General features: G+C 41.2%; 1 protein-coding gene across 2 annotated transcripts in view; it reads left to right on the forward strand.

Moving 5' to 3' along the window:
* ARHGAP20 (Rho GTPase activating protein 20) overlaps positions 1 to 24,106 on the forward strand; it is a 146,423-nt gene that overhangs the window by 13,073 nt on the left and 109,244 nt on the right. Inside the window, exons 2-3 of one of the 2 annotated variants that reach the window (XM_061628623.1) lie at positions 11,663 to 11,720; positions 21,235 to 21,320. In XM_061628623.1, the coding sequence (XP_061484607.1) occupies positions 21,238 to 21,320 (83 nt within the window). In that variant the 5' untranslated portion in view covers positions 11,663 to 11,720; positions 21,235 to 21,237. The remainder of the gene's footprint in view (positions 1 to 11,662; positions 11,721 to 21,234; positions 21,321 to 24,106) is intronic. The other variant, XM_061628622.1, reaches the window with a different exon arrangement.

The raw sequence follows: 24,106 nt of genomic DNA on the forward strand, positions 1-24,106 counted from the left end.
AGTGTTTCCCCCAACTTTTTATTCTACAGTAGGCACGTGTGGCCTCTCACCCAAATTTAAGCCAAAGCTGTCCCTGGCCACACCCACGCCAGACCTTTATTTCACTTTAAACAGTCTCCCAAAGAATCCTGGGAAGTGTAGTTATTGAAGGGTGTTGAGAGTTGCTAGGAGACGCCCTGTTCCCCTCACAGAGCTTCAGTCAGAGCGGCTGACTGTTAAACCACTCTGGCCACTGGAGCTCTGTCAGGGGAATAAGAGTCTCCTCTCAGCACCCCTCACAAACTACACTTCCCAGGATTCTTTGGAGGAAGCCATGACTGTCTAAAGTGAAATCAAAGTCTGGTGTGGGTGTGGCCTCCTGATTAGGAAAGCCCAGCAGCTGTGAGTCTGGCTTTTAGAACATTGACAGTTGGTTCTTACTGAGCATGCCAGGCCTTATCATTGAGTTCAATTCTAAATTTCTTAAATTAATTAAAAATCAGCCAGGCATTTTTTTTACTTTTAAACTGCAGAAATGAAGCTCAGAGTATGGGGCAAGGTCAGTAATAGGATTACAGGTACTCTGTGAACAATGCTGATTTTTAGTTTCAACAGATTATAAGAACTCTGACAGAAAAAAGTCCAAAAGGGGTCTGTTCCCCCCCCCCTTTTTACACTTTGAACTCTCAATTCTCTCTGACTGTTTTGTGTTTCACCATGAAAATTTAGAGGGTTGTTTAACAACCGTTTCTGAGTTCAGGACTATACGTTTTGTAAGGCTTTGTTTTGAAATGGCATGGGGTATTTCAGTTTAACATTGCGGAATGCAAAAAATCCATGCTGACTACAGTATACAGTCACTCTCGTGGCTGTATAATCTCTTCTATTTTGGGTACAATGCTTCAGTGTACCTCTGTATGGGGTTGCATTTGTTGCCATTAGAGAAAAAGCAGGATAAACATATGAAAGTCAGTATTGTGCCATTGCACTTCCATGCCACAGAAATTACAACTTTCATGTTTACCTGGGTGGAAATTTGGGGAACACAAGTACTCTTAAACTGCAACACTAAACACAATTTATTTGGAAGCTGCATTGAAATCCTGGGAAAGTTTATTGTCCCAGCTGTGGGCCACTGTAAGTTCATCCAACAGCAGCTATGTGCAGGTTAACAAAACATACAATGTTTAAACCAGCGTTAATCTGCCAATAAAAACTTTAATATGAGAATATGTGTTCAAATTGCCTAGGGTAGTTTATTACATTAGAAATAATACATTTGTCTTTTAATTGCTGTTTAGCTGTTGCAAAAGATCCCAGTCAGCCTCTGTGTTGGAATTGTTTCCAGATTTTTTAAAGATGTTTTGAAGGTTTATTTTTAAATATGTTTAATAGACGTGTTGTTTTTAAGATATTTTAAAGATGCTTTTAGTGTTTGTGTTTGCCACCTTGGGCTTCTTCTGGGAGGAGGGAGGGGCTCTAAATGTAAATAATAATGATATTAATATTATTAATATTAATATTACTTATATTAATAATTGTCAGTATAAGGAGCATTTTAGTAAGGAATAAAGTTGGATTTTACATTTTTTGCTTTAAAATGTTTATATACCACTTTTCTATTAAGATACCAAAAGTGCTTTACAATTTCAGCATCAAAGAGTCATAAGACACATTAAAAGAACAATCAAAGTAGAATGGATAACCATTACAAACAAGCAGCAACTCAAACAATTAACTCTTAGAGCAGCTTCTAAGCATTATGGTCTTTTATAGTGAAACATGTCTTCTCATTATATGTCCAAAGTATGATAATCTCAGTTTCATCATTTTAGCTTCTAGTGACAGTTCTGGTTTAATTTGTTCTAACACCCAATTATTTGTCTTTTTCACAGTGCATGGTATGCGCAAAGCTCTCCTCCAACACCACATTTCCATAAACAGCAGATCAGCCTTAAGAAAATGGTACAGTTCAGACAATGAAGTGCCTTGTTTGAAGCTGGCAATTGGATCCATTCCCACTCAAAGAACCTGTATTGTGGATAGCCGGCTAGAGGCCCTCAAGCTTCATCTGGCCTGTGAAGCAATCATCTCTGTTTCATAACAATCAGGGCCGGCTCCAAGCATGCCGGGGCCCTTGGGCATCAGCTTGCCCTGGGCCCCGGCGTGTGTGCATGTTTGTGCTCGTGTGGCCCCCCCCACACCCCCACCTACCTGTCTCCTGTCTTTTACTATTGCCATTAAACAAGATGGCGGCCGTGGTTTCCCTAAGGGGATGAAGCCTCCGCCGCCATCTTTGTTGATGGCACACGTGCATGCTATGCACGCGCATCTCTGCCGCCATCTTCATTAAGGGCAATACTAAAAGGCAGGAGACAGGTAAATAGGGGGCATGGGGGGCCTGCAGATCTCCACGGATCGTGGAAGGGGAGCAGAGGGGCTGCTGAAGGCCCCCGTTACTCTGTAGCACCAGGGGCCCTCGGGCCAGTGCCCCACCTGTCAGCCCTTTAGGACCAGCCCTGATAACAATCATGCCAAATTTTAATTAAGAAGTGGTAGGAATGTTGTCCACTTTTTCTTTTATTCACAAAGAAAAAAGGAATGTCCGGGTGTGGGGAGTGTGAGATTCTAAATTTTAATGGTCTAGCTTCCTCTTGGTCTTGTGTGTAATACACCTGACCAGTTGTGATGGGGTAAGATTGTGCAGCAAAATATTTCCTGGCTCCTGGAGAATACAGCACTTGCCAGGAAGTTGGCCATCCCTTATTTGGATGATGCAGATTGAACATGGTGGTTAGTGTGATGTGAATGGATAGTAGTAAACCCTACTCTAGGGTAAGAATGCTTAGGACTCCTGATTTCTTCCTTGACTGTATTTCTATGTTTGCATATTTCAGTATTTTTTCACATTTTGAATTAATTTCATTTTAGGCAAACTTTTAAATTCAGTTTTGTGCTCATCTCTGTGCCTGTGAGAGGGAGTTTTTGCTGAGAAACAGTATCTGAGAGCTAATAAGTTGCTTCAACCTCTTATATGAGTTCTCTGAGTGGCATTTCTTCGGCATTGGAACTTGGCATGTTTTGTGTTGACTTCCTTGCACAGAGACATATCCCTAGTAGCAGTTTCGAACAAGCTTAGGACTGTCTGAGCCATGTCATTTTAAAAATCCTGCTGGGAAAGCCCTGAAGTGTAGGAGAATGGGCACATTCTGCCAAGTGTTAATCTACTTACTTTGTGCACATTTGGTGCGTGTGCATGCGCTTCTGGTCGAAGACTGTGGAATAAGTCAAAGTTGTGCTGCAGTACTGTGAAGCAGTAGTCTTGGTATAAAACCTTATTGGGGAAATGTCTATCAGAGCAATCATAACTGTAGGAGCCTGGCATAATTTAGGCTGGTGTAAGTCACTTCTGTTCCAAATCTAATTCAAGAGCCCCTGGGAGGGGCTACTGCCAGCCGAGCTGGCAAGTGAATGTGGACCTGAGTTTTGAGAATTGTGCTCTACATCATATGACCAAGCTAAATAGGTTTTGGAATAGGTGTAATCCTATCCTTTCCTTGCTCCTGGAATGCCTTTTTTTTGGGGGACACACACTTGTGCCAGTGTTCATTCTACCGGCAGAGCCCTGGCTGAGCCAGGATGAAGGCTTATGCTGGCATAACTCCAGCTGGGATGGGGGACTTACACCACTGTAACTCCAGGTAAGCCCACGACCTGCTGAATCTTGGCAACCCAATGGAACTTGGGTTTGGACTGCACTGTAAATTGTCCTTGAGTTTTTTAAATATATAGTTCTTTCTACCTAAGTTTGATTAAATGGCAAGTGATCTCCTGCTGTCAAATTTAAAGTAAGTCATAATGTTGTGTAATCAGTTTGCCCTTTCACCATTGATGATCAATGTATAATATACAAGCTTTTCTTTGCTCACCCTTACAACCATATTTTAATTTTCTTGTTCTTCCAAACCCTATCCCAGCTTTCAGACACACAACAAGATCTAACGTTTTGTCCACCTTATATTCCACTAGTGTTTTTCTTGAACTTGTTTTCTTTCGGTTGCAGTGCTTGACTTATGAGGAAGCCTGAGGATTTGCACCCCTTAGATCTGTTAGTGGCCCCTTCACTTCCTTTTATTGTTTTACAAAGCACCAGAAATATTTGAGCAAAAAGATAACTCTTTGCTCTCAGGACTTGCAACTGAGATGGATGCCAACTAACTTGTATCAACAGGTCTTGAACTCTGTTCTGTAGTTCAGGACCTTAATAAATGGCCGAGTATATCAGAGCTTGGAAAAGTTACTTTTTTGAACTACACCTCCCATCAGCCCAATCCAGTGGCCATGCTGGCTGGGGCTGATGGAAGTTGTAGTTCAAAAAAGTAACTTTTCCATGCTCACTATAACTTGATTCAAGCAATATGACTGGATTAAAGTCATTACCCCAATATGGTAGCCCTGTGCACTGCACAGAATCTGTAAGATTGCATCGCACAATCATTGCAACTGTTTTGTGAAGCTGTTCTCCTGACAGTGAAGAAACTAGAGAAGAGCTCTGTGTGTTCATCAGAGCTGCCATGGAGCTTTGGATCAATCTGAATTAAGTGTTGAGAGACACTTTTCCAAACAACAAATGGCTTGTGTTAACACAGTTGATAGTCCCTGAAAATGGAAATGGACTGCCTTCAAGTCGATTCCAACTTATGGCGACCCTGTGAATAGGGTGTTCATTGTAAGCAGTATTCAGAGGTGGTTTACCATTGCCTTCCTCTGAAGCTGAGAGGCAGTGACTGGCCCAAGGTCACAGAGTGAGCTTCATGGCTGTGTGGGGATTTGAACCCTGGTCTTCCAGGTTGTAGTCCAACACTCTATATCAGCTCAATTAAGGTATGTTAATGCTAGCTTTTTATTGGCTAAGAAAAGAACCAGGAAAAATATGGTATCCCATAGTTTAAGGCCTGCTTCTTATATCAATTTCATGATCATAGCAATTGCAACTCTCTGGAGTCCTGCAGCCCTCTCATTACTGAGGAACATCTTCAGTCCAGAATGACACTGGCTTACTTGGGACCCTAGGTATCCACCAGGGATAGGATTCATTGGCAAATGCCTTTTCAAAAGCATTCTGTTGACCTAACAGGCAGTATTGATTTGAGTTAGTTCTTTGTCCACTATCTACTGCTTTTACAGTCCAATTTTTTCCCTTCCACAAAATTGATGAAAATATTGCTAAAGGTAAGTGGCTCTGCCGCCACTTCCTTTTCTTTTTTTTTTTTCAATAATTTTTATTCAGATTTTCATAAAACATACAAGACAAAATCATAAAACATTCAAAGACAAAAAACAAAATCAAAAATAGTTAAACAAAAAGAAAAAAAGAAAAGAAGAAAAAAAAAAAAAAATAAAAAGTAAAATATTGACTTCCCATTTGTCAAAGATCAAATCAGTTATAAGTCTATAATATATAGCAATCCTGTCTCTTAAGTCATATTATAAAATCACTTTCCTCCAGTAGTTATCTTACTTAATCATCAAATCTCATAAACATTACTTTATTCTTTCCACAAAAAGTCAAAGAGAGGTTTCAATTCTTTAAGAAATATATCTATCAATTTTTTTTTCCAGATAAGCATATCGATTAATCCATCTCATTACTAATTATGATAATCTTATTGTCATAACCATAGTCAAAATAAACATTTCAATTAATCCATCACATCAGAATCTGTTAGGTTCAGTAATTTCAGTAGCCATTGTTCTATTATCTCTATTAGTTCCATTTTCCATCTTCCATCTTCAGTAGTCTTGTTAAGTCCAGTAATTTCAATATCCAATCTTCCATTATCAGTATTCCATAATAATCTTGCTGTCAAAGCCATAGTCATATAATAAGAGTCTGATGGGAATTACCTCTATCCCAAATATTTTCTTGCCATCCATTCTGAATAAGTTGCTGAAATACTGCTGTAAAATCATATCTCTGTTCTTTTTTTCAAAATACACTGGGTCATCTCTTAAAAGTTTTTCCATTGTCACATGGCTGCAGTTAATTCCATAGATTTTCTCTATATTGGGCTCCATCACATCATTCCAGTCCAGAAGATAATCCATGCCATTGATAACTTTATCTCTAGAATCTTCATTAATTTCTTCAGAGATAACATTGAGTTCCAAACAATAGATTTTATTTCTAAAGTCCATAGACTCCAAATCTTGTTCCTGTTCCACGTTTGTTCCAATCTCCGGGATCTCCTCTCTCACAGGGACCCCTATTCCAATCTCCGGGGTCTCCTCTCTCACAGGGACCCCTATTCCAATCTCCGGGGTCTCCTCTCTCACAGGGACCCCTTCCAGGGTCACCTCTCTCACAGGGACCCTTATATCTTTAATCTCCTGCTTCATTTTACTCAATTCAATTTTCGTTATCTCAATCTCATTCATTATTCTCTGAAACATAGTTATTTCCAGATTCTCAGCCACTTTCTTAATTGCCATTTTAAAAGAAAAATATAGGAAAACCACTTCTTATTTCAGCAACAATTGGGTTAATACTCCAAACTTGGTGACATCACAGTATAAACAGAGCAGACAGCCTTATCTCTCCAATAGTTAAGTAAACAAAATGCAGTTCCCAGGATCGAAGCAATTAATGGCAATCGTCAAGAAACAGATTCGTCAAAATAAAATAGACCAAAAAGAGAGTAGTCTCAAAACAGTATAATATTTTTCAAAATAAAAATCTGGAATAGAAATCCCTCTTCTGTGTGTATCTTTAGAATGCAAATCCAGGACAGCTTTTTGCAACAAAAACAGAGATAAGCTATTAATTAGTGCGTAGCAGAGAGAAGTTACGGCTCCCCAGTGAGATGTCAAAAACCGATCAATCTGGCAAATCTCTTTTAAACAGCAACAATTTAAGTCAAGTAAAAGAAAAATATAGAAAGAAGGGTGCTTGCCTGTTAGTGCGTTCTCTCTTAGAAGATAAGATGAACGTTCGCTTTAACAGATAGAGCTTGCTGTTGAAAATCCGTCCCACCTTCGTCGGCTGGACCTCGTCCCATAAATTAATGAGATCTGGTCGTCCCAACAAAAATAGGCTTTGAGGTTAATCTCTTCGTTTCTCCCTACCCGGGAGAAGTTTAATCAGTCAAAAAAAAAGAAAAAACTGACTGATATATCTGAATAAGCTTCTTTTGAGGCAGGAGCCCGTCTCAAAAGCAGGCACAGGCTAAGTCACCCTTCCCGGAAGTCCCCGCCACTTCCTTTTCCACTGTTACTGGGGTTGGTCAGTTTTCACATTAGAAAAGATTGGTTGTTTTCCTTTTGGAAAGGAAAGGAGAAAAGCAGCTTTCAGTGCCCTCTTCCGAACTCCTTGGCAAGCCCTAAGTCTTTTATTTATTTATTTATTATTTGATTTATATCCCACCCTTCCAGCAGGAGCCCATGGTGGCAAACAAAAGTGCTAAAAACACATAAAAACATCATAAAAACAGACCTTAAAATACACCAATACAAAACAACTTTTAAAACATTTTTTTAAAAAGCTTTAAAAAATCTTTTAAAAAGGGTTAAAAACATATTGTTTTAAATATATATATATTAAAAAGCAATTCTAACACAGACACAGACTGGGATAGGTCTTAACTTAAAAGGCTTGTTGAAAGAGGAAAGTCTTCAGAAGGCGCCGAAAAGATAACAGACGGTGCTTGCCTAATATTTAAGGGGAGGGAATTCCACAGGGTAGGTGCTGCAACACTAAAGGTCCATTTCCTATGTTGTGTGGAACCGACCTCCTGATAAGATGGTATGTGCAGGAGGCCCTAACCTTCAGAGTGCAGCAATCGACTGGGTATATAAGGGGTAAGACGGTCTTTCAGGTATCCTGATCGCAAGCTGAATAGGGCTTTGTACACCAAAACTAGAACCTTGAGCTTTACATGGGTGAGACTTAGCTTGCGTTCTACCACTTGGAGCTTGGATTATTTGAGTGGAGGGGGTGGTGCAAAAAGAGAGAGAGAAACTTGTGCTGTGAGTAAAAGGAATGAAAGCACAATATATTTCAGGGAATATTCGAGGGAGGAAAAACATTGTTTGCAGGGGAAAGCCACTGAAGTTTGGCATAAACAGGCTCTCTCTGCAAAGATGGAGAACATGTGAACCATTGAAAAATCTGATGCTAAATCCAAATTCAGTGAAATTCTTGGCCATCTCTAGTGTCCAGAGAAACCTGCAGTTCTCAAATTATAGAGTAGCACATGGGCTACCTTGTTAAGGATGTATCTAGGAGTTTGGCTATACAGCATGAAATATATTTAATGCTGGGGGCGTGGCTTGCTTGCAAGCAGAATGGCGGGTTAACACCGAGTCTCCTGACTCCATGGAATCAAAAGTATGACGGATTCATATTAATTCTCTGCAACTATGTAACACTTCAGGTTGTTTTGGGTTACCAGAGATGAGATGCAGACAAGAGATTTGCTTACAAAGAGTTAAAATTTATTGAGTAACTTACAGCATACAGCCAAGTATTCCCAATAAAAGTGGAACAGCCGCACAGCCCTGCAGAAGCTAGTGTCAGACTGAACACCCATGCTGGGCACAAGAAACATTTTTATAGTATTGAAGCTAGCATGTGGCATTGGCATGCTTACATACAATATTGGCAGGGTTACATACACAAATAATATTCTTCATGCATTGAACTTTACAGCATAACACCGATAATTGGTTATTTGACCTTCTCACCGGACATCTTCAAAAGCCAACTAATTGCTAGAAAACTATATGGAAACACCCTGGCACCCATCCTTAACACATTATATCTTCACTTCTATCTCTGCTAACAAGCAGTTGCTATACTATCTTTCTTTTGACTGTCCTTTGACTCGTCCATCTGGCTTCACTAATAAGCAACTGCTCATTAACCATACCTTGACTTATCGTCCTACTTTTGGAATATAACCGAGGCTTAAGCTAACTATGAAACACCTTGCTAATAACATATTCTTGAGTATATGCCTAATTGGGCTCCTTTGATGCCTCTCTAACTAACAAGGTACATTCCCAGCATTATACTGGGCAGGTCATCATGCCCTTTCCTAGCTTAGGTTTTCAGATGATTATGGGATGCAGGGGCCTGAAAGGGGAATACAAGCCTTCAGGTTCACTAGCAAATACATACTGAATCTTAACATAAGGCCACAATATCTTGCTGTAGGCCTCTACTTGCTTGCTGGAAATACCAGACTGGTACAGGGTATACAAACTGGCAAATAAATTGGTGCACAAGAGCAGGTAATGCAGCAGGGCTCACTCTGGGAACTTGCTAAAATCCCTAAGTTAAGCTATCCTCCAGAAACTATAGCCTTACCTCTCTTGAGCAACTTGACAGTGACAACAGGGCTGTCAAAATGGCACTGGGAGGCCTGAAAAATCCTCAGAGTAGGAAATTGACAGCCCCTTCACCAGATGGCAGCGATGTGGATAATTATATATTAAAAATGAGAGAAGCCTTAGCAGCAGACTGGCCGTCCACTCTTCAGCCACTAGAAGAGAAAATAGAAACAGTTTCCTCACAATTGCTGGATATAGTGAAAATGGCCAATGCAGCCATGAATTTAAGTCTTAAAAATGGCGGAGAGGTGAAATGTATAAAAGGGACTGTGCTCGACCTTGAACTCCAGCAAGAGGAATGAGAGAACCAGGATTGCAGAAAAAATCTTCGTTTGAGGGGGTCCCTGAGGAAGAGGAGGGGGGAGACAGGCCCTCCTTCTTAGTTGCTTAGTCTAATTCACTGCAGTGGGGTTTTGCTATCACGGAAGATGACATTGTAAGGGCGCACAGGGGTGCGGGTCCTAGACAGCACACAGAAGGCTTTTGCTGTGACACTGTGGTGAGATTTGAAAGATATTGAATAAAAGATTGGTTATACAGAGCATTGTGAAATCAAAGGGACCTTAAGTATGGAGATTCCACAATAGAAGTATATCAGGATATTTGTCCAGAAACGCTCAAGTGAAGATATACAAGGGTTAGGGCGCTGAGAGAAGCGTATACAAGGGCGCTGAGAGAAGCGGGTCTACCATACAAATGGGGATTTCATAGAATCATAGAATCATAGAGTTGGAAGGGGCCTTGTAGGCCATCGAGTCCAACCCCCTGCCTACAGCAGGAAATCCACAGCTAGAGCATCTCCCGCAGATAGCTGTCCAGCCTCTGCTTGAAGACATCCAGCGAAGGGGATCCCACCACCTCCCTAGGCAGTCAGTTCCATTGCCGAACTGCCCTTACTGTCAAGAAGTTCCTTCTAATGTCCAATCTGAATCTACGCTCCTGCAACTGAAAACCATTAGACCTAGTCCTACCCTCTGGGGCAGGAGAGAACAAATCTGTACCCTCCTCTATGTGACAGCCCTTCAGGTACTTAAAGAGTGCAATCATGTCACCCCTCAGCCTTCTCTTCACCAGACTGAACATGCCAAGTTCCTTCAACCTTTCCTCATAAGACTTGTTCTCCATACCGGCTATCATCCTATCGTTTCACTTCAAGCTGCTTGTGGAGCACAAAGACAAGGTTCTGGTAGCTTCAGAAGAGGCACACATGCTAAGAATCCTAAAGGACCTGCACATCGACACCCCGGAATGAGATGGATCAAGTAACGATGGAGAAGGAGAATGGCAACAACAGCGGAGGATAAAAGACAAGAAACAGAAGAATGTAACTCCCTCCGGTTGTTATGACTAAATCTGAATTCTAATACCAATAATAGCCTTTGTCAGTTTACTGGCTAGAAGCTTAATCTGTTGAGTCTTACACAGTTGATGTTTTGCAAAATTTTATTCCCATGGAAGCAGAGAGTCCAAGGATAATAAGTGGGCTCCCGTCTTCTCCCACTACTCCTAATGGCAGCGTGCACTTCTTGGTACTGCCCCTAGGTGCCTGTTGTGAAAATGGGTCCCCCCATGTTGGAAACATTTGGTTTACTGTTGTGTTTACATGCTGGGTTCAATTTTTCTTATTCTGTTTGGAGTACGGTATAATAGCTTTTCAAAATATCCTGTCATGAGTGAACAAGGAGCAGGTCCTTCCCAATCTTTCCTGTACCGCAATTATGGTCTCTAAAAGTACTTTCATTAAACGTGAAGGGTTTAGGTTCGGCACCTAAATGAGCAAAAGTGAAACAGCTAATAAAATTCGTTCCGGCATTATCATGCTACAGGAAACTCATAAGCGAAAGACATCGAGTCATCTTCTGAAAGGTGGTTGGATAGGAGAGCAACTGTGTGCTCAAGGCTCATCAAAGTCCCGGGGAGTAGCTATCCTTCTAGCAAAATCCTGGCCATATACCTTAGAGGACACAATGATAGATCCTAATGGGCTTTACATTTTTGCAAGGGGTTGATATATGGAGAAAAATTGACTTCAGCATCAGTATAGCCTCGTAACTCAGTACAGATGGAATCCCTTGATTGTCTTAAAATTACTGTCTGCGTCTGCGAATCATCCTATAATAGCAGTGGGTGATTTCAATGCATCCTGTGAAGATCATATAGACAGAAGCAGATAAAGTTCAACCAAGCAGTATTCTCAGCATTCCTTGTCATCCATTGTAGAATTCTATTACTTAATTGATGTGTGGAGGAAACTGAACCCTACTGCTAGAGACTACATTTTCTTTTCTTCCAGGCATCATTCATATTCCCGGATTGACCAGGTGTTCATGCCCGGAGCATTATGAGAACAGGTAATAGATGCTGGGATCAGAGCTATAGTGATATCAGATCATGCCCCGGTCATTTTGAAGTTGTCTTTACAAGTGTGTTTCCCTCACACCTTTTCATGGAAATTCAGTACTAATTTAATATTGGATGCATTGGCCTCTAACAACATTAAATAAGGTATCAAACACTAAAGAGAAGGTCACCCCAGGGATGCCATTACACATGATTTGGGATGCAATGAAAGCTGTTAGGGGTAAATGCATAGGGGAAATTAGTAGCATTACGAGAGATCATGAAACACAGTCAGCTTCTCTTTTGTCTGAAATTGAAAGGTTGGAAAAGGCTCATAAGATAATGGGTAATCCTGATGTCTATAAAGTCTTACAGGGAAAGAGAAACGAATTAAATTATCTTGAAATGGAACACATTTAATGGCCCATTTGCAAAGGAAATATGAATTTGGTAATAGAAGCTCCAGGCTTTTGGCTAGAGCATTACAAAAACAAAGGGCTCATAACTTTATAGCAGGAATAAAAACAGAACAAGAGATGACCTATGATATTCGTAAAATTAGTGAATCTTTTGTCCAATTCTACACTTCATTATATACCTCAGATAACCCAGAGGATGTGCAGAGTAATGAGTATTTACAGAAGGCTAATCTAAAACCTTTGTCAGCCTGCCACCAGCAAATACTAGACAGCCCGATCACTGAAGGCGAGGTCATTGAGGTCATTAGAAACTTAAGAATGGTAAGGCTCCTGGGAGGGATGGCTTCTCAAGCAATTTTTATAAAGCCTTTAAAACTGAGTTAAGCCCATGGCTTATGAGCCTATTCAATGACATTCTGGATGAAGGGGAAATTCTATCTTCTTCGACACAAACGAGGATTGTCGTAATTTTAAATCCAGGGAAGGATCCTTCCTTGGTAGGTTCCTACCAACCCATTTCACTTATAAACAAGGATGGTAAGTTGCTCATGGCTATCATGGTTAATAGGTTGAACTCTTTTATAACGGAATATATATCCCCAGACTAAACTGGGTTTATTCCCCATCAGAATATAGCTGACTCTGTATGGAGAGCATTAAATGCAATGTTTAAAACTCAAAAAGAGGGCTCTGAGTTGGCTTTGCTCTCCTTAGATGTGTTCAAAGCCTTTGACTGCCTTGAATGGCATTATATTGTTAAAGTTCTTGATTCGATGAAATTTGGGAACAAATTTTTGCACTTAATCTGCCAATGGTACTGTGAATCTACAGCAACTCTCAGTATGAATGGGCTTGACTCTCAGGATGTGCATCTTCACAGAGAAATTGGGCAGGGGTGCCCTATATCTCCATTGTTATTTGCCCTGGCAGTAGAGGCACTAGCTAATAGAATTCAGGCTCATCAAGATATCAAGGGTATGTGCCTTCAAGGAGTTAATCATAAAATAAACTTTTTTGTGGATGATATTCTAATGTTACTTGTAGGTACCCAGTACAATCAATGGCTCCGCTTTTATCAGAACTGGAAGCTTTTATCAGAACTGGAAGTCTTCCGTATAGTAGCTGGTCGGGAGATCAATTCCTCCAAGTCTACAGTTATGTGTATAAATATGTCTCCGGAGCAACAAACAAATTTGACTTCCACGGCAGGCTTCATTCCATGTTACGGAGGGTGCCGTTATTTGCGGGTAATTATGGTTAAAGAGCTTCAACAACTTCGAAAGAGAAACTTCGGAGTGCTGTTTAAAGAAGTCAAGACAGAGCTTAAACGTTGGAGCAAATTTAATTTATTATGGCTTGGCAGTATAGCGGCAGTCATGATGACCATCCTCCCACATTTTCTGCATCTCTTTCAAGTTATTTTATTTTATTTATTATTTATTTATTAAACTTTTATACTGCCTGACTAGCAGAAGCTCTCTGGGCGGTGAACAACAAAAATACTAAAATACACAATATAATACAATAAAAACATATAACAATAAAACAGTCTAAAATCAATTACAACAAATGAAAAATCAATAGCTTAAGTTAAAATGCATTGGGAAAGAGGAAGGTTTTAACTTGGCGCCGAAAGGATAGCAGTGTACCTCCAAGCGTACCTCCTCGGGGAGACTGTTCCACAGTTCAGGGGCCACCACTGAGAAGGCCTTAGATCTTGTCACCACCCTCCGGGCCTCTCTATGAGTCGGAACCCGGAGGAGGGCCTTCGAAGCAGAACGCAGTGAGCGGGCGGGTTCATATCGGGAGAGGCGTTCCAACAGATATTGTGGTCCCATGCCGTATAAGGCTTTATAGGTTAATACCAACACTTTGAATCTGGCCCGGAAGCATATTGGCAGCCAGTGCAAGCGTGCCAGAACAGGTGTTATGTGATCGGACTGCTTGGTCCTTGTCAACAATCTGGCAGCCGCATTTTGTACTAGCTGCAGCTTCTGAACTGTCTTCAAAGGCAGCCCAACGTAGAGCGCGTTGCAGTAGTCCAAACGCGAGGTTACCAGAGCATGTACCACCGATGTAAGGTCCTCCTTACTCAGATAGGGACGTAGCTGGGCTACCAACCGAAGTTGGTAGAACGCATTCCGTGCCACCGAGGCTACTTGAGCCTCAAGTGAAAGCGAAGAGTCTAGAACGACTCCCAAGCTCCGAACCCGGTCCTTTAGGGGGAGTGTAACCCCATCCAGGATAGGGTATGTATCCACCATCCGATCAGAGAAACCGTCCACCAGCAGCATCTCAGTCTTGTCAGGATTGAGCCTCAGTTTGTTAGCTCTCATCCAGTCCATTGTTGCAGCCAGGCAACGGTTCAGCACATCGACAGCCTCACCTGAGGAGGATGAAAAGGAGAAGTAGAGCTGCGTGTCATCAGCGTACTGATGACAACGCACTCCAAAACTCCTGATGACCGCACCCAACGGCTTCATGTAGATGTTAAAAAGCATGGGAGACAGAACTGACCCCTGCGGAACCCCACATTCGAGAGCCCACGGAGTCGAGCAATAAGTTCCACCTATTATCCATAAATATTGGTTTTCTCGGTGGCAAAAACCCATAGAACATTTTATCAATAAAAGGAAACGTTGCAAGGTCAGCAAATCTATATTATATAGAATGCGATATGCAGGAGGTTTTGGATGTCCTAACCTGAGACTTTATTATAAAGCTTTTCAGCTAAAGCAAATGATTCATATTATCAGAAGGTCTAAGGATTTTTCTTGGGTTCAGTTCGAAGCGCCCATTGCAAAACCCTTGGTAAGCGCTGTACCATTTCTTCCTCTGTCATGGCATGAAGTACACAAGGTGTTGAATCCATTTAGGAAGTCAGCTGTAGTAGTTTGGAAAAGATAGGCACATGTATTAGCTCCCAAGCTATCCCCTCTTATTCCGATGCTAGACCACCCAGATTTTTTTGGACAGGGATAAATACACTCAGTTTGTTGGGTGGTCCTCAAAAGGGCTCCACTACATTCGTGATTTCATTGTTCAAGGCACGCCTATTTCAGAAGCTTCTATACGAGTTAAACTAGGTGGTCTCAAAGCAAATTGGTTTCAGATAGCACAAATCACCCCATTGATGAAACGTTTAGTGACCAGATAGGAGGGCATACTTTCTCTCACAATATTTGAACATCTCTGCTTTAAAGAAGATTCTGACTTGAAGGGGGCAGCATCAATGCTATATAGATGGTTAATTAGAAAACCTATGGGTGACTCTTCTGGGCTAAAAGATACATGGGAGAGAGACTTGGGTGTAACTATTTAAGATAACACCTGAGAAAAGGTTTGGACTAGACCCCCCCCCCTTAAAGCCATCTCAGCCAGGATTCAGGAGGTAACATTGAAACTCGTATCCAGGTGGCACTGCAGTCCTCTCCAATTGTTCCATATAAATAAGTTACAGTCCCAGAAATGTTGGAGAGGTTGTAATGCCCTGGGATCATACACATGTGATGGGACTGTGGTCCCATAAAAATTTTCTGGAAAGCAGTGTTCAAAGAAACTTCTAAGATTGTAGATCAGGCACTGATGCCTGACCCGGTGATGGCATTGTTATCGCTGGAAAACAATCACAATCCTAAGGTGATCCATAATGAGCCGGTGGGATTCTTACTGTCAGCAGTGTGTCTGGAAATTTCAGCCAAATGGAAGACAGGTACAGATCTATGACTTGATAACTGGTTGCACTTTCAGAGCATCTTACACAACACAGCAGGGTAGTACGTGGACAATCCAAAACATAAATTTGATGCAATCTAGTTCCTGTTTTTGAGGTATGTTAACTGTTTTACAAATGCTGTACTCCTTCCTGTAAAACATATTTCATTATGAAGAGGTTATGTTCGTTCTCATAGGGATGTTTTTGTATAATAATTTTTTTTATACATCTGCTTTCACTTTTCACTTTTTCTCCCCCTCCCAATTTTTTTTGTTTTAGTCTTTTCTTTCCTCTCTTTCTTGTTCTCCCTTTTCCCTAAAACAAAGTATAGATCAATGAAATAAGTATGCTGTAATTGAAATGATGTTTGACTTGACATAATGTACTCTTTTATTGGTTAACATTAATGATGGTTTATCGATCCTGTTGTTTGAGAAGTTTACAGGGTGATGTTATAGTTAAAACTTTTAATAAAATTTTATTGGAAAAAAATTAATGCTGGACTCTAAATCTTGACAACCTCAGTTCTTGCTTTTTGGAGGCAAAGAGCAGTTTTCTGCTCTTGGTTGATCAGACAAAGCAGAATCTGTGTTGAGCAGTCTTTGGTAAGATTTAAGGGGAATGTTGTTGCTTTTTTCTTTCCACATGTGTCCTTTTCTAGGCCAGTGGTTCCTAAACTCCCCCCCCCCGACCACTTGAAAATTGCTGTTAGCCTTAGCGGACCACTTCATGATGTTTCTGCCTGTTGTAGAATTGTAATGCACTGTTCTAGATACAAGATGACTTTTAATTGTGTTTTTATTGCTTCTTTTATTATATTGTGTTTTTTAATGTTAAAGTTTGCATTCCATAGTATTCAAATGGTAATACATTTTAAGAAATAAAAGAAGCAATAAATTTACAGTTAAAATAAATATGAATATTGAATGTAGACATTCCGCAAGCCACCTGAATGAAGCTCCACAGACCACAGTTTGGCAACCCCTGTTCTAGGCCTTAGTGTAGGTAGCTGCAAAAAACACCAGTGCCAGCTAGATTTAAATCCCATTAAATATGAGCTAATCTTTCTGCTAAAACCTAGTATAAATAGAGTGTTAGCATGCTTTTGGAGAACGTTCAGGCCTGAGGTACTTCACTTGGCTCTGAGTTCAATCCTTTCCCCCAGTCCTTCTGTCCCTTCTCAGTTTTTCTTATCCCATTATTTCATTAGCTCTAACCCTTCCGCCCTCTGTTTTTGTACTAGTGTCATGGGGTGTGTATGTACGTATGTGTATGGAATTTTCAAACCCTGGAAGCCAAGTACTGTAAGTAAATTTTCAGTTGAGGGTGGGGTGAAATGCATCAATTTATTCAACAGGACAAACAAGTAAAGCTATTTATTTTTATTTAAAACAGCTTACAAGATCTGAACAGGGTGGTTGATGACAGATGCTCTTGGAGGTTGCTGATTCATAGGGTTGCCATAAGTTGCAGTTGACTTGGAGGCACATAACAACAACAACATAAACGGTTGAATAACAGGAATTCAGTGATAACAGGGTCCAATCTTATGGGTCAGGGAAAGCCTGGATACAAAGAGAGGTCTTTTCAAGACATCTGAAGCAATTGTTGGTTGCTGCTTCACGTTTAGCAGAGGGAAGTGCATTCCTCAGTGCAGGGGCAATAGCAGAAAATGACCAATTTTGTGTCACTGCCCTGTGATATTTTATAGGACATGGTTGTTGTTGTTGTTATGTACCTTCAAGTAGATTACGACTTACGGCGACCCTATGAATCCGTGACCTCCAGTAGCATCTGTAATGAACCACCCTGTTCAGATCTTGTAAATTCAGGTCTGTGGCTTCCTTCATGGAATCAATCCATCACTTGTTTGGCCTTCCTCTTTTTCTACTCCCTTCTGTTTTTCCCAGCATTATTGTCTTTTCTAGTGAATCCTGTCTTCTCATTATGTGTCCAAACAGTGATAACCTCAGTGTCATCATTTTAGTTTCTGGTGATAGTTCTGGTTTAATTTGTTCTAACACCCAATTATTTGTCTTTTTCGCAGTCCATGGTATGCGCAAAGGTCTCCTCCAACACCACATTTCAAATGAATTGATTTTTCTCTTATCCACTTTTTTCACTGTCCAACTTTCACATCCATACGTAGAGATCAGGAATACTATGATCTGAATGATCCTGACTTCAGCGTTCAGTGATATATCTTTGTATTTGAGGACCTTTTCAAGTTTTCTCATAGCTGTCCTCCCTAGTCCTAGCCGCCTTCTGATTTCTTTATTGTCTCCATTTTGGTTAATGACTGCCAAGGTATTGATAATCCTTGACAAGTTCAATGTCCTTGTTGTCCACTTTAAAGTTACATAACTCTTGTGTTGTCACGGGATTAACTTCTCGACTGAACATCAGGAAAAACTTCCGAACTGTTAGAGCCATACGACAATGGAACCAATTACCTAGAGAGGTAGTGGTCTCTCCAGCACTGGAGGCATTCAAGAGGCAGCTGGACAGCCATCCATCGGGAATGCTTTGATTTTGATTCCTGCGTTGAGCAGGGGGGTGGGACTTGATGGCCTTATAGGCCCCTTCCAACTCTACTATTCTATGATTCTCCTATCTTGGAGTCATTGTGTCTTCTCTCACACTGGACTGAATGCCTCTTAACATATGCTTGTGATCTGCAGTTTTTATAAGTACTTATATTTTAAAAATTGCTGAAACATTTTAATACTTTTATTTAACCAATTAAATGATGTCTTAACACATACAAATCTGTATAAGACTGCAGTCCTGTGGTTGTTTATTTGGATCTTAAGCTCTGGATCTTATTAATCCTGTGCATTATACATAGTTCTAGTGTGTTTTAACTAACCCAAGGAGAAAACTACCATGCTGATATTTTTGTTGCTAAAACTGCAAATGGAGCATGTTGCCTTGAAATCATTAACTGTTGTTATAGTGTAGGACTTATGGAAAGCAGGTTTCCTTTAGTGAGTGTGTTTAATATATATGAAAATATAGCTAGCAGCAGGTGCCAGACTGGGCCCTCCAGGTAGCAAAGTCTTGTAAAGTCCAGGCAGTGGGCACATTGGACTATTGTCTTTACCTTGTTATTTAACCTCATCGAGGATCCATTTTTAGGAGTGAAAAGTTTAAGTCTACAGGCATATGGTGTTGCTTCTAGAAATGACTGTGTGAGAAGACACTTCCATAAGAACAAGTAGAATCTGGAACACAATAATTGCTAGTAAAGGGTGCAATCCAACTCACTTTTCTACTGGGCTGGGGCAAGTTGGATGCTGCGGACCTCCAGATGCGCTGGCAGTTCCTGGTGCCACTGGGCTCTGCCAGCAGCAGTCCTCCACCGTGACTGAGCTGCAGGGCTGTCAGGAGTCTGCCGGCAGCATTGGTGGTCCACCGGGGACAGCCAGCCCGGTGGACGGGGGGCTGGTGGAAGCCCCCAAGACAGGGCATTCCAGGAGCGTGGAAGGGGCAGAGCTGCAGGGGTGAGACCTGTGCAAAATCCTCATCAAGTTCGGAGCCCTCCCCTAGGTCCCAATCCTCCTGGAATCTCCACTGGCCAAAAGGCCAAGGCAGTAAAAAAAAACTTTCATGGTGGCCTATGGGGAGTGCCTACTCCCTGGGAGGCCTTATTGTGGGAGCCAGCGCTTCCTGGCTGGTTTGTGTGCGCAGCTTCCAATGGAGCCAGTGTTCAGCCAGGGCGGTGGCTCATGAGTGGGAGGAGGATCTGTAGGGCTTTCCACTGGCTCCTCCTCCTCTGCCCCCCCTTCTGCCAGCTCCCTGTCATTTTGATTGCTCTGTAAGACCAGACATGGTTAATACATTGGTAATATTTTCTGGAACAAAGCATGCTAAGACCTGATAGTCTTCTGTATTCTCTCACCTGGACACCTCCACCTTCCCTGTATGTAACATTCTGTAGACCAGTGGTTTCCAACCTGGAGGCCATGACCCCCAGAGGGGGCAGACGCCAAAGAGGCTGAGGGTGGAGCTACCAGGAAGAAGAGGGGATTACTATCACCGACTCTTGTCTCCTTGCACTGCCACTGGGAAGTGCTTTTCGTGAAGCAAAAACAAGCAAGGCTGCAAAGTAAGGCTGTTTCCCCCTTCCTTCTTGGCAGCCAACCTGCCTGCCTTCTTGGCTCCTGATTCACTGCCATCTCCTTTTAATAATAATAATAATAAGATTATTCTTATTTGCGAGACCGCCCAGATCTCACCTTTGGTCCAGATGAAGCCAAGGAGCAATGAGAAAGCTAAGTGTGTGTGCCAGTGTCCCCCTTTCTTCCACCTACACTCCACGCCCAATATCTCTCCCCAAGATTCTGCAGCAGTTCAGGGCGTCCCCCCTGCCCAAGTGCATGGACGCCTGCAGATGCTTGCAGGAGGGGCAGGTGTGTTTGTGTGTGTGCATGCTCTGATCTGTCTTCTGCTCCACTTTCATTCTCCAAGTGCACGCTAACCAAGTCATCAGTTCTGATGAACATCCCAAGGCCTAAAAGCACTAGCACACAAACCCCTTACTCAATCTATCCACCCTTTTGTCTTCACAATCTAGCATCCCCAGATGCACAATCTAGCATCTACCACATTGCTGCTTCTATTATTATTATTATTATCATTATTATTATCATTATTATCATTATTATCATTATTATTATCATTATTATTATTAAAAAGCTCACAGGTTGGCTGAGGCTGGGGTCCACACACTGCAGCTGAAATGTATTTATTATTGCATTTATATCCCACTTTTCCTCCAAGTTGCTCAAGGTGGTGCACATAGTTCCCCCCCATTTTATCCTTACACTAACCTTGTGAGATAGGTCAGGCTGAGAGACTGTGTCTGGCCCAAGATCATCCAGTGGGCTTCATTGCTGGGTGGGTATTTGAACCTGGTTCTTAGTCCAACACTGTAACCCACTGGTGTTGGGACACAAAACTGTACATCTTCAGACTATGTTTGTGTGTGGGCGGGAGATACCAATTTGATGAACCTTTGCATTAAGAAAAGAAAGCAACATCTCCCTGTCTGCAGGGACCTTTTTATGGAAAGGGATATTTGGAGATGTGATTTTGCCACACAGCATTTTTTCAATTAACAGAGGTTAAAATTACAATTAGTGTGTGGGGGGGTCATGAAATTTTTTGAGCTTATGAAAGGGATCCCCTACTCATAAAGGTTGGGAACCATGGCTGTAGATTTTTCTTTCTTCTCTTCTGTGGCCTGGAAAAGCCATTTCTGCCAGCCTGACATTTAAGCCATACAAATAGAACTGATTTTGCTTTCCCCCCTCTTTTTATGTTTTTCCCCCATATAGCTGCTGTTGTGAAACATTTTTACATTGTGATTTTGTTTCTGTTTTTCATTAGAAAATGAAGAGCTTGGCACAAAGACGTCAGTCAGCACCATCCCTGGTTCTCAGCAAAGCGCTGAACAAGTCCAGAACGAGTGCCAGGTAAGATGGAATGTGTTTTTTCTGGCTATACTTTTTTGCAGGTTTCCTGGCCCAGATCGTAGTGTGTTTTTGACAAGCAGTTAACCATACAAGGCTAAATGCTGTCTGGAGATAGTTGTAAGCCATCCCCTCAATGACCTTTTCAAGGTGGTATTGATTCTGAAAAGTATGTACACATGTTGAGCAGAATGTGACCAGAACTTCATAAATTAGGCTTCCCGTGTTTTAAAAAAATATTGGATTACTATGTTGGTCATTTTTAAAAGTTATTTATTTTCCTAAATTTATATCCTGCCTTTCTTCCTTCATGGAACCCAAGGCAGCATACACAGACCTGCTTATCTTTAGCATCTTGTAAGTTGCACAGAGAGTTGCTTCTTATGGGGTGGCCATATGATATATGTGGACAGTAAGGTTTACAAATGGGGATTTGCACAAGCAAATTACTTATTTAAAATCAGCTGCAAATAATATAAAGCCTATGGGCTGCATGTAGCTTAATTACACTTTTTACAATTGCCGACCTCTGAGCCAGATCTGATGGTTACAATCTGCTGAAAAGCTGCCACCTTTGCAGTGTGTGACTTTACAGTATCATGCAAATGAATGAGGCTCCCTACAAGTGATATTTGTACGATATGCTAAAGGTCAGTTTGCTTTCCAAGGAGCCCTGCCTGTTGAGTGTGGGCATCAGGGTAGTGAGGATTCAATGGAGTTTTCTGCTGAATGAAAACAACACTGAGGGGGAGTCTCTTATTCATTGAATTAACACTTTTTCCACCCTTTCTCCCCAGGAGCTCAAAATGGTACACATGTGTTCTCTGCCTCATTTTATCCTTACAGCAATCCTGTGGGCAGGTTATGCTGGGAGAGAGTGACCAGGTCAAGGTCACCCAATGAACCTCATCAGTGTGGGTTTGATCTTGAGTCTTTCTAGTCCTAGACTGTTACCACTACACCACACTGGGTTTCCACTGAGGACATAGACCCTGTGTTGAAAAAGATTGGAAGTGTGATTTCCTGCTTAACAACCAACCTACCTATTGTTAGTTGGCTTATGATGCTTTTAAATGTGGAGATAACTCTAGCCACAGTTGTCAATGCAGTAGTAACATCTTTAGATAACTGTAGTGAGCAGTATATGGGACTATTTTTGAGGAATGTTGGGAAACAGTGCAAAATACAGCAGTGCCCTTATTTAACTGGGGTCATGTGTGTGGAACACATCTTTCAATTTCTCAGTTATACTACTTCTGGTGCTTTGAAAGGACCCAGGTGGTCCATTTCTGTACTAGTCTTAGCATAGAGCAGGGGTAGGAAAACTGAGGCATTCCAGATGTTGCTGAACTCCAACTCCAGTTATCCCTGACCATTGGCCATTCTGGCTGGGGCAGTTGGAACTGGAGTTCAATAACATCTGGAGGACCATAGGTTCCCAGCCCTGGTATAGACACTTCAATATCTGCTAGTTTGGTGAATTTCAAACTTCCAGTCTTCAGGGAACCATGTTCACATTGACTTGGCTGCCACCAGAAGGCTTTGAAGTGTATCCCTTCAGAACAACTTTGTTTGTGCAGGAATCTATGGCATATATTATAGGGTGCGGTCAGTTCATACTGAGTACTGGCTAGACCTAGTGGACTGTAAAGTTGCTATACATAAACTGAGTGCACTGTAGAACACATCTAGTAATGGTCAAGGTACCGGAAAGCTTGCATTTGTTAGACTTGGAGCTCAAACCAATTTCTATGATAAGATGTGCAAGCCAATCTTAGTGCATCATTTTCTACCTGCATTGTCTTTCTCAAAGAGCTTCTCTATGAACTATCCTCAGATGAACTGATATGTTTTGTATCTGTAATATTTTCATGTTCCATCTCTGCCCAGTAATCTTCTAAAGCAATTCCTATTAATCTATGTTGTAGTTCATATAATTTACAAGGATAGCATCTATGAAAGTAATAGGCAAAATTATATGGGAGCACAATGTAAATGAACACTTTGAGCTCAGTTCAGTTGAGTATTTTTTTCTGCTGTCTTCCCTCCACCTGCTCTGTATCTGCTTTCCTTCTTTACTTAAGAATCCATTTCTCTTCATCAATAATCAAACAAATGATGTTTGGATTTTCTACTCTGTGTGCTCTATAAATGCTTAACTCTTGTGGGTTGCTTCTTTTTATAAGCAGCAAAGAGCAATGAGTGACATGACCTCTGGTATGTTCAGAACTTCAAATATTTTGCTTTTAAAGCTGTCTTAATACTTAGCACCCTTTTGTAGGGAAAACATTGATTTCAACCTTAAATAGATTATTCTGGCACTAAATCATATTGTTGATACTTAATGCACTGTCTTTTTATTGATTGACTAATGACCTATAGATTACAAAACTCCTTTCCAAATCCAATTTACATCTGTGGGGGATGTATATGAATAGTCTTTCCTTAGCAGTTGATTCATCTCTGTATTGAACTTAATGAGGGAGTTTGGTCAGGAAATATTTAGAAAGCATAGTACGTTTATAGTTTCATACCATTCAGTGGTCCATTCTTATATGTTATCTCACTGCATGTATAGCAACCACATCTAATCTTTTTTTAAATAGTTGAAAGACTGTTATAGGATCCAACTACTAATGTCTGCAAGTGGGTGATATTAGTATTTTCAGGAAATTTGAACTGTAATCCTGCCTCAGTTAAGCAAAGGTAGATCCCACTGACTTGAAAGGAACTCTTCTGTACATTACTATGAGCAAGATCTAAGCTTTGATACATAGAAGTGTGTAAGA

This window comes from Rhineura floridana, chromosome 5 (assembly GCF_030035675.1).
Source record: "Rhineura floridana isolate rRhiFlo1 chromosome 5, rRhiFlo1.hap2, whole genome shotgun sequence".
In the NCBI taxonomy this organism is placed as follows: Eukaryota; Metazoa; Chordata; class Lepidosauria; order Squamata; family Rhineuridae; genus Rhineura; species Rhineura floridana.